The sequence below is a fragment of the Pogoniulus pusillus genome, chromosome 4 (assembly GCF_015220805.1).
Source record: "Pogoniulus pusillus isolate bPogPus1 chromosome 4, bPogPus1.pri, whole genome shotgun sequence".
NCBI classification, from domain to species: Eukaryota; Metazoa; Chordata; class Aves; order Piciformes; family Lybiidae; genus Pogoniulus; species Pogoniulus pusillus.
Genome location: NC_087267.1, coordinates 11,989,177 through 12,002,386, shown reverse-complemented (window position 1 = coordinate 12,002,386; position 13,210 = coordinate 11,989,177). Strand labels below are relative to the sequence as shown.

The 13,210-nt window shown below is 37.5% G+C and overlaps 1 protein-coding gene across 2 annotated transcripts in view; it reads right to left on the bottom strand.

Annotated features, from left to right (window-relative positions):
* Positions 1-13,210, bottom strand: part of PPHLN1 (periphilin 1) — a 74,773-nt gene that overhangs the window by 60,404 nt on the left and 1,159 nt on the right. For both annotated transcript variants that reach the window (XM_064142199.1, XM_064142198.1), the window contains exons 2-6: positions 12,586-12,752; positions 8,609-8,672; positions 7,520-7,611; positions 5,174-5,353; positions 3,772-3,833 (exon numbers count right to left, since the gene is read on the bottom strand). In XM_064142199.1, coding sequence (XP_063998269.1) covers positions 3,772-3,833; positions 5,174-5,353; positions 7,520-7,611; position 8,609 — 335 coding nt within the window. In that variant the 5' untranslated portion in view covers positions 8,610-8,672; positions 12,586-12,752. The remainder of the gene's footprint in view (positions 1-3,771; positions 3,834-5,173; positions 5,354-7,519; positions 7,612-8,608; positions 8,673-12,585; positions 12,753-13,210) is intronic.

The window sequence follows — 13,210 nt, the reverse complement described above, 5'->3', positions numbered from 1 at the left end:
AGCTCTTGTATGATGTCCCCTATGATTCGTCAAATATTGCAACAGAAAAGCAGATTTATGTCTTTAGTACCATCTCATAAATCCTTTTGTCTCAGTGAGACAAAATAGAACACCTTACATTACAAGAAAATTCAAATCCAAAACCTCAAAACCCCCCACAATATAACATACTATTTTAAATTAGTATAAAGCATTTGAATGAGTCTCACTGTTTCATTCATTAAAGAATATATATGAGGATGGGGGGGAGAGAAAAGAAAAAAAACCCAACACAACAAGCTACCTCTTGTAATTCAAAGGTGACTGCACAGTGATAATGAAAAGATAATTTTCTTGGCCTATGACACATCTGAACCCTCAACATTAAATCTTGCTTATTGAGAGAAGAGTTAGTGACACCTAATGTCTATCTGGAGACTTGTTCATCTTTTGTTTGTTTGTTTGTTTAAAATAACCATTCTTGCCAAAGATCAACTTTCTTCTTTCTGTACAATCTTCAGACCAACCCTCTAGAACATTCTGCCCTGTATGTTTCTGCCCTCTAGAACATACAGCACTTGCAAGGGTTTTATCACAAAGTGGAAGAGTAGTTCAAGTAGAGATCTGAAAGGCATGATTCTTGGGCTTCTATTCCCTCAATTTACTACCAATTTTCTCCACAGCCTTCTGTAAACACACTCTCATTGTGAAGGTTTTTGTATTTATAAAAAAACAGGGCATATTGTCTTTTACCATCCTAAAGACATGACAAGAGAGTCAATATGTCAGCAAGACACATAAAAGTCTCAGTGAAATGGCAATGTGCCACTGAATTAAAATACAGTAAAATAAAATATAGAATTGACTGATGAATCTTATCATGAATCACATATCACCAACTGTTTAAGTTTCAACACTTTGCCAGTTTTCTTTCACTTTTAACACGCAAATTACTTTATTACTCCACTTATTAAAGATTGGACTACTTCCTAACTTCACACACGACATGGCTGGTGGGGGGGGGAAGTCACACCAATGACCAATAACTAAAACACACGTTGCAAGAGCAAGTTTCCTTCATTAAGAAGTCAAAACTTGTATCAACAACTTGAGAGAGGATATTCAAAATGTCCTATGTGAGACACTTCTCAGGAATCTGTATTAATTACATGAACCAAGATTATTACTAATGCAGAGCACTTTCTCTACAAACATGGCAATCCTTATTTTACAAAAATTTGGACCTCAGATAATTTTAAGGACCAAATGTAATGTACATATAGCTGGGATTTACAAATGCGTCATTTGGTAATCCTCTTTGAAGATGAGTCTTACCCATCCTAAGTTGCCAAGTTTCACCTATTTCACCTCTTATGAAAAAGATGGCTGAAAAAAAAAAAGAATGAAGTAATGTGTTCTGTGCACTTAAAAGGATTAAAATGTGGTAAGACTAAAGTGAACGGCAGCTAATAACTTTCTAAAGCATTCCACACAGAAAAGTTCACCTGACTTTACAAAAACGAATTAGCAAAATCCATTGCTATGAGGACCATAGAGAAGTACTGTAAAACTGAAGTTCTTCAACGTGTAACAGCCTTGTAACTTTAAAAATCTGACATGCATAAAATAATTCAATTGCTTTGGATAACTGGGTTCGATATACCACCGAAGACAAGCAACAACACAGTCTCAGTGGACAACATCAGTAAAAGATAAACACAGAAAGAAGTCACATGTTTTGTGATCTCTGCTCTGCTGATAAATTCCAAGTTTCACAATTCTCACAGCATCAGTGACCAAGACATTAGAACTATCATCACATGTGCAGAAAATTGGTCTCCAAACTAGGAGATACTGCTTTGATATACAAGTCTCTATTCATGCTAACTAGACTTGAACCAAGCGGTACTTCAAACCAGGCTATGACACAATGCACATCAGTTCCTGGAGTTCAGAAATCCAGCAAGAATCTCTTAGGTCAGAACAAGAGAAAAAGGTTTGGAAACTCATTTTGACATACATGCCCAGCATAATCTCTGAACTACTTTATTCTTTACAAATAAAATATGGCATTACCATAAAGAAGGCATGGCCAGGATGACAGATGATTACTGAGCATAGTATAAAAGAGGGATAACAACCTCCAAGTACTGAGTGGTCCAGAAAACAGCAGAATAATCCAGTAATGCTTCACTCAGTGGCAGACTACTGCCAAATGATAGCTGCTTTGAAACTGCAGCCTAACTCCGTAAGAAGAAAGAAGTCAAGAAAAAAAACACAACTACTCCAAGTCAAGTAACTTTCAGCATATCCAAAGCAAAAAGCATTTCTGCATATATTAATTTCATCCAAGGATTTTACATCCAAGGTTCCTGTGCATTTCTGTACAGTCAGGTTTCTGACAGGCTAATGCATATCTACATTAAAAAATCCAGATAATTTAACAGTAAATACATTCCCTCAGCCTCAACCAAACCAAGCATCCTTATGAAGTTCCTCCATAGTGTTATTGCAGTCATGTAAGTTACAAATTCTAAAACACATAATAAAGACTCGGATGGGACTTTTACCTGTCCTGCAACACAATTTTGAAGCTGGCACTTTATCCACACATTTTTAATGGAATAAATCCAGACACATTTAACACAATGTTTTTGACCACTGGGTGCCACTCTTGTTCAACATAAACTGCCCTGCACTGACTCAGTCTTCTGCAGTTTCGGGGCAATTTGTTGTTCGTTTGATTTGGTTATTTCCAGCTTTAAACAACTCTGATTCTTCTAAAGTAGGAAGGAAAGATGGAAGAATTCTTACACAAGTTTCTTTGCTACTTTTGAAAACTCTTTACTGTAGCTTCTAGGCCCAAGAACACATATATAAAGGCTTGCTGTGGTTTTATGGTGAAGTTATGTAATAATCTAATGCTATGTCTAAACCATCACATTCAAAAGGATAAATACTGCAACTGTGTAGCAACTTTTCTAACTGATCAGACACCCATAGCTAACTTGGTTGACTTTCATTGATCTTTGTATGATACAATCACAGTTTTATATAGATAGCAGTAACAAAGAGTTATTCTACGTAGAGCAAGGTATTTATGAATAACACCAGAATTCAGTATATAGAAATACAGGCATGGTATAAGAGCAGGCACATTGAAAAGTGGAAAAACTGCATGTGGCACACAAAAGCACATCCTTGAGATTCTCAAATTAGACTTACTATTGCAATTATACTAACAATTAACTCTTCTCTGAGAATTGAAGTGAGTTTCATCCTTGTCCATAAATTATCCTGTGCACTTTATTTATCATACCAAACATCACTGCACACCTATGTATGGTACAGCTTTAATCTTTAATACTATTTATTCCTTGTATTTCATAGATGGGAACCTGAGGTACTAATTGTCAATCCAGCTGAGAAAACAGGGAGGTCAGACCAAGGCTATGGTGAATTTCATAACCCCACTATCCACCCCAGCAACCTTTAAAACGGTACAGGTATCTTCGCACTGTATTCTGACACGAAGGTACAACAGTCACCAAAGCAACTGTTAGACCTAAGAGTTCTCTGAGGCCGTGTAAAAAGTGCAACTCATAAGACAGATGCACTAAATTACACATGGTCCCAAGTTAACCACATCTCCATCTTTTACTTCAACAAATGTCCTTTTCCACACCCCTACCATTTCACTGCTTCACTCTACAAACTGTTTTGATAACAAAAGAAACAGCTCTAAATAGTCCCAGTGCATGCACAGCACTACAGTGAAGTCTCATAAAATACCTGTATTCAGGCTGCCGACTTAGAGAATGATCACCCCGTGGCCACCTGTATCCTGATTCATCCTGCAAAACACATATGCAAAACACCTGGGTGAAGTGTATCTCAACATCAGATGTCAGACACCTATTCACTGCAAAACAAAAGCATTTAATAAGCTAAAAGAAAATATTCATCATTCACAGCAAGGCTCCTCTCAAATTTCTTTTAATTTATCCCATTCCTCTTGTTTTCTTCTCCTATCAATACTAAAAACAGCAACAACTGTACGTAACACAAAAGTAGCAAAAATCTCAAAACTCTATATACAGGTCCTGACTTCAAAAAGAAGAAAATTTTCCTCACTGGAATAGCACCAATAGCTTGAAATTACAGAATTTCAAATAACTGAATAACTGGTCTGGAGGAGGCAACAGTAATGACCTCACAAAGGGACCAGAAATTTTGTACTTACATATATCCACTGGGGAAAAAAATAACAAGAAGTTTCAACGTCATGACAGAAGTTACATCCATTAATAACTGTGTGAATTCGAAGGGTAGGTAGATAGCATTCAGGGAATTACACAATGTTATGGGTTGGAAGGGACCTCCAGAGATCACAGAGTCCAACCCCCCCCATCAGAACAGGATCACCTAGAGCAGGCTACACAGGAACACATCCAGATGAGTTTTCAAAGTCTCCAGAGAAGGACACTCTACAACTTCTCTGTGCAGCTTCTTCCAGTTCTCTGTCATCCTCACTGTAAAGAATTGTCTCCTTGTGTTGAGATGGAACCTCCCTGTGTTCCAGCTCGTACTGGTTGTTCCTTGTCATATCACTGGGCACCACCCAATCACGAATGGCAGCTTCATCTTGACGCCCATCCATCAACTATTTCTTAATCAGAAAACCTGAAATCCTTCTATTCACCCAGGTAATTTTGCACTGAATTACAGAGAGTCATAGAATCACAGAATGTTTAGATTGGAAGGGACCTCTAAAGGCCATCTAGTGCAACCCACCCTGCAATAAGCAGAGACATTCTCAACCAGATCAGGCTGTCCAGAGCCCTGTCAGAAGCCTCAGAGGATTTACAGCCACTTCTGTTTTCTCAGTTCATACTCTGAGCTTTCCATAGTGCTGGAGAAGGGCTCTTTTCTAAATCAGCAGAGCAGCTAAGAACCATAAGCAGCAACAAACAGCTATTACCATATAATCAAAAAAGTCTTAGAAGTAACTGCAAAGTAACAGTAACTGCAAAAAGCACCAAATATTGAAACCAGAATGTTTTTTTCTACTCATTCTACTTCAATGTCTGAGAACAGCTCTAACATCAATGCTCTGTCTGAACTAATATTCCAATCACTCAGTATTCAAGCATCAATGAGAAGATAAAGATCATAAACATGGCAGAAGAATCACCTTATGTACACCTCGATGTGGTGGGCCACTTCTTCGGTCATAGGCGAAACTGCGACCTTCTTCATAGTCTCTGTACTCAGCATGATTGTAATCGTCATATCGACTGTAATTCCCATCCCCAGGTCTTTCAAGCAGTGGTGGTTTCTTGGGCACAGTATTTACTACTCTGTGATAATCATCCTGAAAGACAAAACAAACAAAATCATATTGCTTTTAACAGCTGGAAATTCAACAGGTTAGCTTCTAAACATGGGACTACAATAATCTTAAAGTTGTAACAGCACAAAGGAACAACAAACATTAAAAATCATGCCAGTATGATAGCAGAATAACTTCTTAACCCTATTTGGACACCATTCAGATGCAACTCTTATATACTACAGGTTTAGAGGGAAAATTTTCAGCATTGCTTAAGTTGCTTTCAAACATAAAACAGCAGCATTAACTACTTTCTAAGTATTTGCTACCTTCTGTTTTGAGCATCAGCTACATACATTTCCCAGAGACTCCTAAATTAACTTAGGAATGCAGTAAATTAAGTTACACCTCTAATGGCTGTAAAACAAATTCTATCCATTTCTAAATGTGAGCAACATTCTCTATACTATGGAGATTATAGTGAAGACAGTCACTGCTTTCACAATTGGATAGATTAGCACCTTCTCAATATAGTGCAGTAAGTGATCTGAGGATTCAGAGACAGGTATAACATTCTCAACTTTTAACTCAAGTTTTGGATAATGCAAAATTAATTTATTGTATTTCCTTCAAATAAATGTCATGCACCATTTAGCAATTAAAGAAATTAATCGTTTATTAAGTGCAAATTGCACAGTTGCAAAAGGTACAAAGTCAGTTTTCTAGAACCAAGTATTAGATGAGCCAACAGAAAATAAAAAGCAAACAAAACTATGAATGCAAGCCCTTGTATTTTAACTCTCAACTCATTTAGAAAGGTGTTTTTTCTATGGGCCTTAAAAACACAACCTATAAATGCAGAGCCTTGAGTTAGCTTATGCAGCTTGGAGGAGAGATATTCAAATTAATTTCATTAACAGTAGTAGAAGTCACAATATAATGCGCCAACAGCTTTTGTAGAAAACAATATTGAATTCCGAAACTACCATACAAAAGAATTTCCGATTACAGAGATCACCCAACATGTCCACTAGAGGGCAATCCAGAGCCAGTCTACAGCCATACTGACACAAAGCACAACCAACACACAGACACAATGCTTGATCTGCCCCTACCTCGTGAAGCATTCACAGCATGTTTTTCTGGGTTTGGGTTTTGGGTTTTTTTGTGTCTTACAAAGATGTGCTCTGAAGCTGAAAAACAACTGCTTCATGCTTTAACCTCACCTCAACAACTATATATCAGATAACAATACTGAAATACAGAAGGATAGTTACATGAAATCTGAAGGTGCACCCACTCAACATTTGATTGTGCAAATACTTGCAATTTCATGTTGTTTACCAGGATCTGCAAGCATGTGTTTCTACTACGATGTGTACTTGATACATAATTAGCACTTAGTTTAGATCAAGACAAGTCACTTGCTCTCTCAAACACAAGATATCTGATGCTCATTTCCAACGTACTAACTCATCAGCAAACGCTAAGCATATTCATGGATGTAGTACATAATTTTTACTAGACAGGTAAAGTGGAACTAAAGTCAGACCTTTACATGTGGACATAGATACACCAGCACAGGCATACAAGAAGAAAGTGCCTGCCAACTATCTTGAAGCAGCACAGCTGCAGGAGAAGGAGCTTCACATCCAATTTTCAGTGAGACAGACACAACACATCTTGGGTTTGCCCATCTACGTAGGAGTGCTGTTTTGGTGCAGATGGTATTGGTTGTGATAAACGAATGTATTCTGCTAGTTCTCATTTACAAACACATGCACTATAAGGCTACTACTGAACTATCTAGTTAATCAAAATGAGTACATGTTTGAAACTGTAAATTTTCATGATGCATATACCATGCATTGATTCCTGGACAGCTTGAAAGACTAAGAAAGTTTAGGAATGTGGCCACACACACCAAAAAAGAAAAAAAATCAAAATAGAAATGTTCTAAAACACTTTCAATATAAAAAAAAATAATAAAAAACAAGAACAAATAAAGAAACAAAAAGTAAAATTTGTAGGCATCCTATGATCTCTGTGTAGATGCATTTCCCAGATTGCTGGCTTAAATGAATGAGAAAATAACAAAACTTAGGGTATGCTAAAAATTTAAAGAAGTGCATAAATCCAGCCCTCGTGATACGTATCATGGTGTAAAGTTATAGTATAAGGGTATAATGCAGAATATTATATACTTACAGCAGGATGAATCCTTGGAGGGAGACGTTCTCTTGAAACTCTTTCATAGTCATATCGTCCTTCAGACCACATTTCATCTCTTCGATACGCCACTAAACACAATAAAAATCCAATTAGCCAAAACGGGACTCACTATCAACAGACAAAAGAATGAAGATTCTGCACAAGCCCTGTATATACACATTCTCATTTTAATTAGCTTTAAAATAAAAAAATCTAATTATAGAAAGTAATTCATTACTCTTAAGGAAAAGTAACTCACAGTATGGGCAAGAACAACTGGAAATTAGTGCAGTGTAATCATTATAATCACAGGGCTTAAAGATACTATAAACAGTTCTAATGAAATTGATGCACATCGCAGATACCAGCTGTATATACAAACTCATATACACACACATCTTGTAGCAATTCTTACATTAGTCTACCTAAAATAGAGGACTTTTTTAAAAGAAGACTCCTACTTATTAGATTAAAGAATTTCTACTTTTAGAAGTAACAGCCTTGAATTACTTCATCATCTCCACCGTCCAGAAAGAGGTTGAAACGAACACAACATCCAGTTAGCACAAAGCTCCGTGTTTTGAACACAGGACTGAAATGCATCCTTCACATGTAGATTTTTCCTGTTTTAAATTGAGAACTGGCAGAACACAAGAATTTCTCTTTTCAGTAAAAGGTGACTTCCAAAATAAAAATCAGTAACTATAATAAAGGTGGAAGTAAACCATCACCCTAAGAGATTCTAGTCTTATTATGCTAGACAACACAAATCCAAAGGGCTGAAACCTTTCTGATGCTTTCTATATAAAGGTGACAAATTATGCATCATTTAAAACAATGGTAGTTCTAGACATTAAATAATCAATTAAAAAACCAAACAATGGGGCATATTCAGGAGAGACTTATCATTGTCTACTTTCACAAAATAAAAACACAACTGGAAATAGACTTGGGAGGCTACATAAAGCTATAGATTAATGCAGATTGTTAAGTACCAACATGGCAAATGGTTTTATTAGCTGTAGATAGAGGTAGGACTACGTCAAATACATATTTCTGTGAAAAACAATTAACTCATATACTTACTTTTCTGTCAGTTTTAACAGCTCTGCTTTTGAAGACCCATTCAATTACCCACAGAAAAAAATCCCTGAAATTAGAAAAAATAAAAGGCATTCAGAACTACAATTTTCTTCTAAGACATTTAAAATCTAAATATTTCAACAGTAGTCTGGACTAGTACAGAGCAATTTATTGCATTCTTCATGGGTCTCACTTAGGATTGTCACTTACAGGATCATAAAATGACTGACTTTGGTCAGTATTTGTTTCACTTGGCCCTAATTCTTGGCAGGTCATTCTGGCACCTTCCAGAGCAGGCTACAATCTAGGCAGCAGGACTTTGCCAAGGAACTGGAGTTTGAGGTACACCTACGGAGTGCCAGATTGTCCCAACTCACTGCACTTGTAGCCAAGTCAAAAACAAAGTGTTGGCTGGTCCTGACATCACAGTGAGGCCTAGGCAGTCTGTACCACCACATAACTACATTCATGTACATGCTCTGGTACATTATGAGGCAGCAAGGCCAATAAAAACATGCCAATTTTGATCACTGTTGATAAACCTCACCAAAACTAGCAAGAATTATCACCAGGCTTCTGACAAAACAAAAGTATGAGCAGAAAAGAAGATAGAGAAATGCAATCACAAAATCAACACACTGAAGAAAAAACAATACACACTCAGACAAAAAGTATGGAGGTAGAAGAAAAATCTCAAAAATTACAATATTCTGCAGTTAGATGAATGAAATTAAGAAAATTAATCAGATACAATCAGCTATCAAGTACACTGCTAAAAACAGTACCAAGATAAAAATGTAGAGAACTAATTTTATATAGAAGACCAAACATAAATTTTATCTGGAACCAGTGAAATTTAGAATTACTGTTTAAAGGTAGGAAAAATGTATTTCCCAGCATCTTAGAATCATGGAACCAAAAATCATTTTGGTTGGAAGAGACCTTTAAGATCATCAAGTACATCCACTAACCTAGCAACACCAAATCGCCACTAAACCACATTCCTCATCACCAGATTTATACATCTTTTAAATAACTCTAAGGATAGTGACTCTACCACTTCCCTAGGGAGCCTGTTCCAAGACATTTACAATCCTTCTTGGACATATTTCATCTGTTTATAGAGGGGGGGAATAAATCCATTTCTTAGATGATGGGACTTAACACAATTTTAATAACAATCATGTAGTGACTAAATTCTTAAGATCGATATGAGAAGATTTCATCAATGAGGACTCAATAGATCAAACCTCGAGGTCACTATGCTGTATTCAAATTAATCTGATCTCAGTACAAAGTTCTAAAACAAAGACTTAAAACAATATATTTTTATTTCACACTTATCATTATCAGTTACACTGATTATTTTCTATTAGCATATACCACCAAAGGCAGTTGATATTTCTTTAATATCATTACATATAATCACTTGCTATATTAACATACACAACCTCTTCCTAATTTTCATCTGAGGAGACTGCTTTCCCTAAAGCAAGGTTTTCATCCTCTCAAAGACACTGCAGCATATGCAGAAGCCATTCTATTAACAAAGTGCAAGCTGCTCCACTGTGGCCAGCTGCCAAGAATGGCTTTGCTTAGATTATCACAGCACCATGCCTTGCTCTGTGCTGGTATAACTGATGTACTACAACAAGGGTTTCTTCATCAAACAGACTCCATGTGTCACTTAGACATTAGATTTTTCACATATCTGTTTTTTCTTCATTGATCAATCATTTATTTAGAAAGAAAACAAAATAGAAACATTTTTTTTAAATTGACACAACTGAAAAAGCACTTCAGTATACTACAATAATTTGCACACTATTCTTCCCTGTTTACACTTACTTGAGACATCAATTTTCATCATTCTAGAAATATCTACCTATCAAAGATTTCTGAATTCCAAATGTGTGCTATCAGCCTTTTGCAGAATCCGCATTTTTGTTTCAAAACCAAACAGCTTTCTCATCCAGATGGCCATGTCTTGTCACATGTAAAAAAGCACAAAAATGATGCTGTGCTGTATGGGCAGAGGCAAGAAGCTGCACTATCTCTGATGCTACTGCTTATATGACAACCAAGACTGACAACCATGGGCCAGTTCTCTCTCCTCCACTTTGGAAAGCTGTTAAAAACAGCTTAGATGCTTTTCTCTGATCAAGACCAAGGACATATGCTTAGAGAATTGTAACTTTTTAGAAATATCATGGCAATTTTTGCAACAACTGCTGATTTGAAGACATAATGACAAACACAAAACCCTACTTTTCCTTCCAAAAACTGGAATCTGGTTTTGATGGTGCTTCAAAGATATCCTGCTATCTCTTACCTAGACAGGGCAAGGCAGATAAAACTGAGTTTTGAGGGAAATAAAGTAACTTTCTCCTCCTCCCTCCACACTTGGGACAGGCAGAAAATTGTGGATAGACATAGTTCTCTATTGTAAGATGAAAAAGCAGAAGTGTAAGAGCAGACATTTTTGAAAAAATACTGTGAAGGAAGCATTAAGAAAAAACAGAAATACAAAGGGAATCAATCTCATTTTCTAATAACAAATACTAGGCTGTAAGATTTTCAAAAGCACTTATGAGCACGACTGCAATAAATTTAGGCATATTCGACCTAGACAGCAAATAACCTGAAGGAAGAGGCTTTATTCCAATCTTTTCTTGACCTGTCCACAATAACTTTGGCTTAAGGGAAAGGATAAAAAAGAAAAAAAAAAAGTATTTTTAAACTTTTTAATGCACTGACCACAAAAGTCACATTAACTCTCACCTCAAAAAGGAAAAAAGCCAGAAATGTGTAAGCTGAATAAAAATACAGCAGCATTCTGACAACAACTTACAATCCCACTGGCTCAGTTTCCTTAACATATCATTCTAATATATCACTAGGAGCAAGAGAAATGGAGGAATCCCTTGGGGGTTATATTAATATATTGACTGATGTATCAGCACTGATCTTTGAATACCTGCAGCTATCAACTTCCCATCCTTCTTTAGTGCTAATGCTATGAAAAGAATACTCTAAAGGCTGTGATAAGGCTGCTAAACTAGCACTGTCAACACAAATAGTTGCATGGATCATCACCTCCACTGTGACTTCACACTTGCAGAACAAACATTTTAACAACAAACTATGTCAGTTCATCATACTGTTGTCGTAACAGGTCAAAACTGCAATGCTTTTCAATGTTCATAATTGAAAGTGGCAATCATCTCTTAATGTTTTACCCAGGGCAAATCACTGCATCAAACTCAAGTCAGTGCAGGGACAGATTCTGTGGGTTTCCACATCTTTTTGTGTATTTCTGCCAGTCTTTGTCCCTTTGTAAAGTCCCAGCCACTTCTGATAAAGAATAATTCTAAGACTATCCATGAAAATGCTAATGCGTTGTAAAAAGCCTACTTAGGAAGTATAAGAACGAAGATCTACAAAGAGGTTTAAAGTAAGGTAGGGCAATGTAGGCCCTCTGCTGAATGAGAAGGGTGACCTGGTGACAGAGGACACAAAGAAGGCAGAGTTACTAAATGCCTTCTTCGCCTCCATCTATACTGCTGGAGACTGTCCTCAGGAGCCCCTGACACCTTAGGCATCAGAGGAAATCATGACAAAGGAGTCTTCCCTGGTTGATGAGGCCTGGGTTAAGGAACAGTTGAATAGACTGGACATCCATAAGTCCATGGGTCCCGAGGAATCTGGCATGGGTCACTGCTGGACCACCCTCCACCATCTTCAGTAAGTCATGGTGGACAGGAGAGATGTCTGGGGACTAGAGGAGGGCAAACATCACTCCAATTTTCAAAAAGAGTAAGAAGGACCCAGGTAACTATAGATCAGTCAGCCTCACCTCCATCCCCAGAAAGGTAATGGAGCAACTTATCCTTGGCACTGTCCTTGCGCATACCAAGGACAATACGGTCATTAGGAGCAGTCAACATGGTTTTAGCAAGGAGAAGTCATGTTTGACCAACCTAATAGCCTTTTATGAGTACATAACCAGGTGGATTGATGATGGTTGAGCAGGCGATGTGGTTTATCTTGATTTCAGTAAAGCATCTGGCACTGTTTCCCATAGCATCCTTCTGGCTAAACTGAGGCAGTGTGGTCTGGATGATCACGTAGTGAGGTGGATTGGTAACTGGTTGAAGGAAAGAAATCAGAGAGTTCTGGTCAGTAGGATGGAGTCTAGTTGGAGGCCTGTAACTAGTGGAGTCCCAAAGGGGTCATTATTGGGACTTGTTCTGTGCAGTATATTGATCAACCTGGATACGGACACAGAATGCACTGTAAGCAAGTTTGTTGATGACACCAAACTAGGTGGAGTGGCTGCCACACCAGAAGGCTGTGCTGCCATTCAGTGAAACCTGGACAGGCTGGAGGACTGAGCAGGAACAACAAGGGCAAGTGTAGAGTCTTGCACCCAGGAAAGAACAACCCTAGATATCAGTACAGACTGAGGACTGATCTGTTGAAGAGCAGTGAAGGGGAAAAGAATGTGGAAGTCCTAGTTGATGGGAGGTTGACCATAAGCAAGCAATGTGCTCTGATGGACAGGGGGGACAATGGCATTCTGGGGTGTGTAAAAGGGATGTGGCC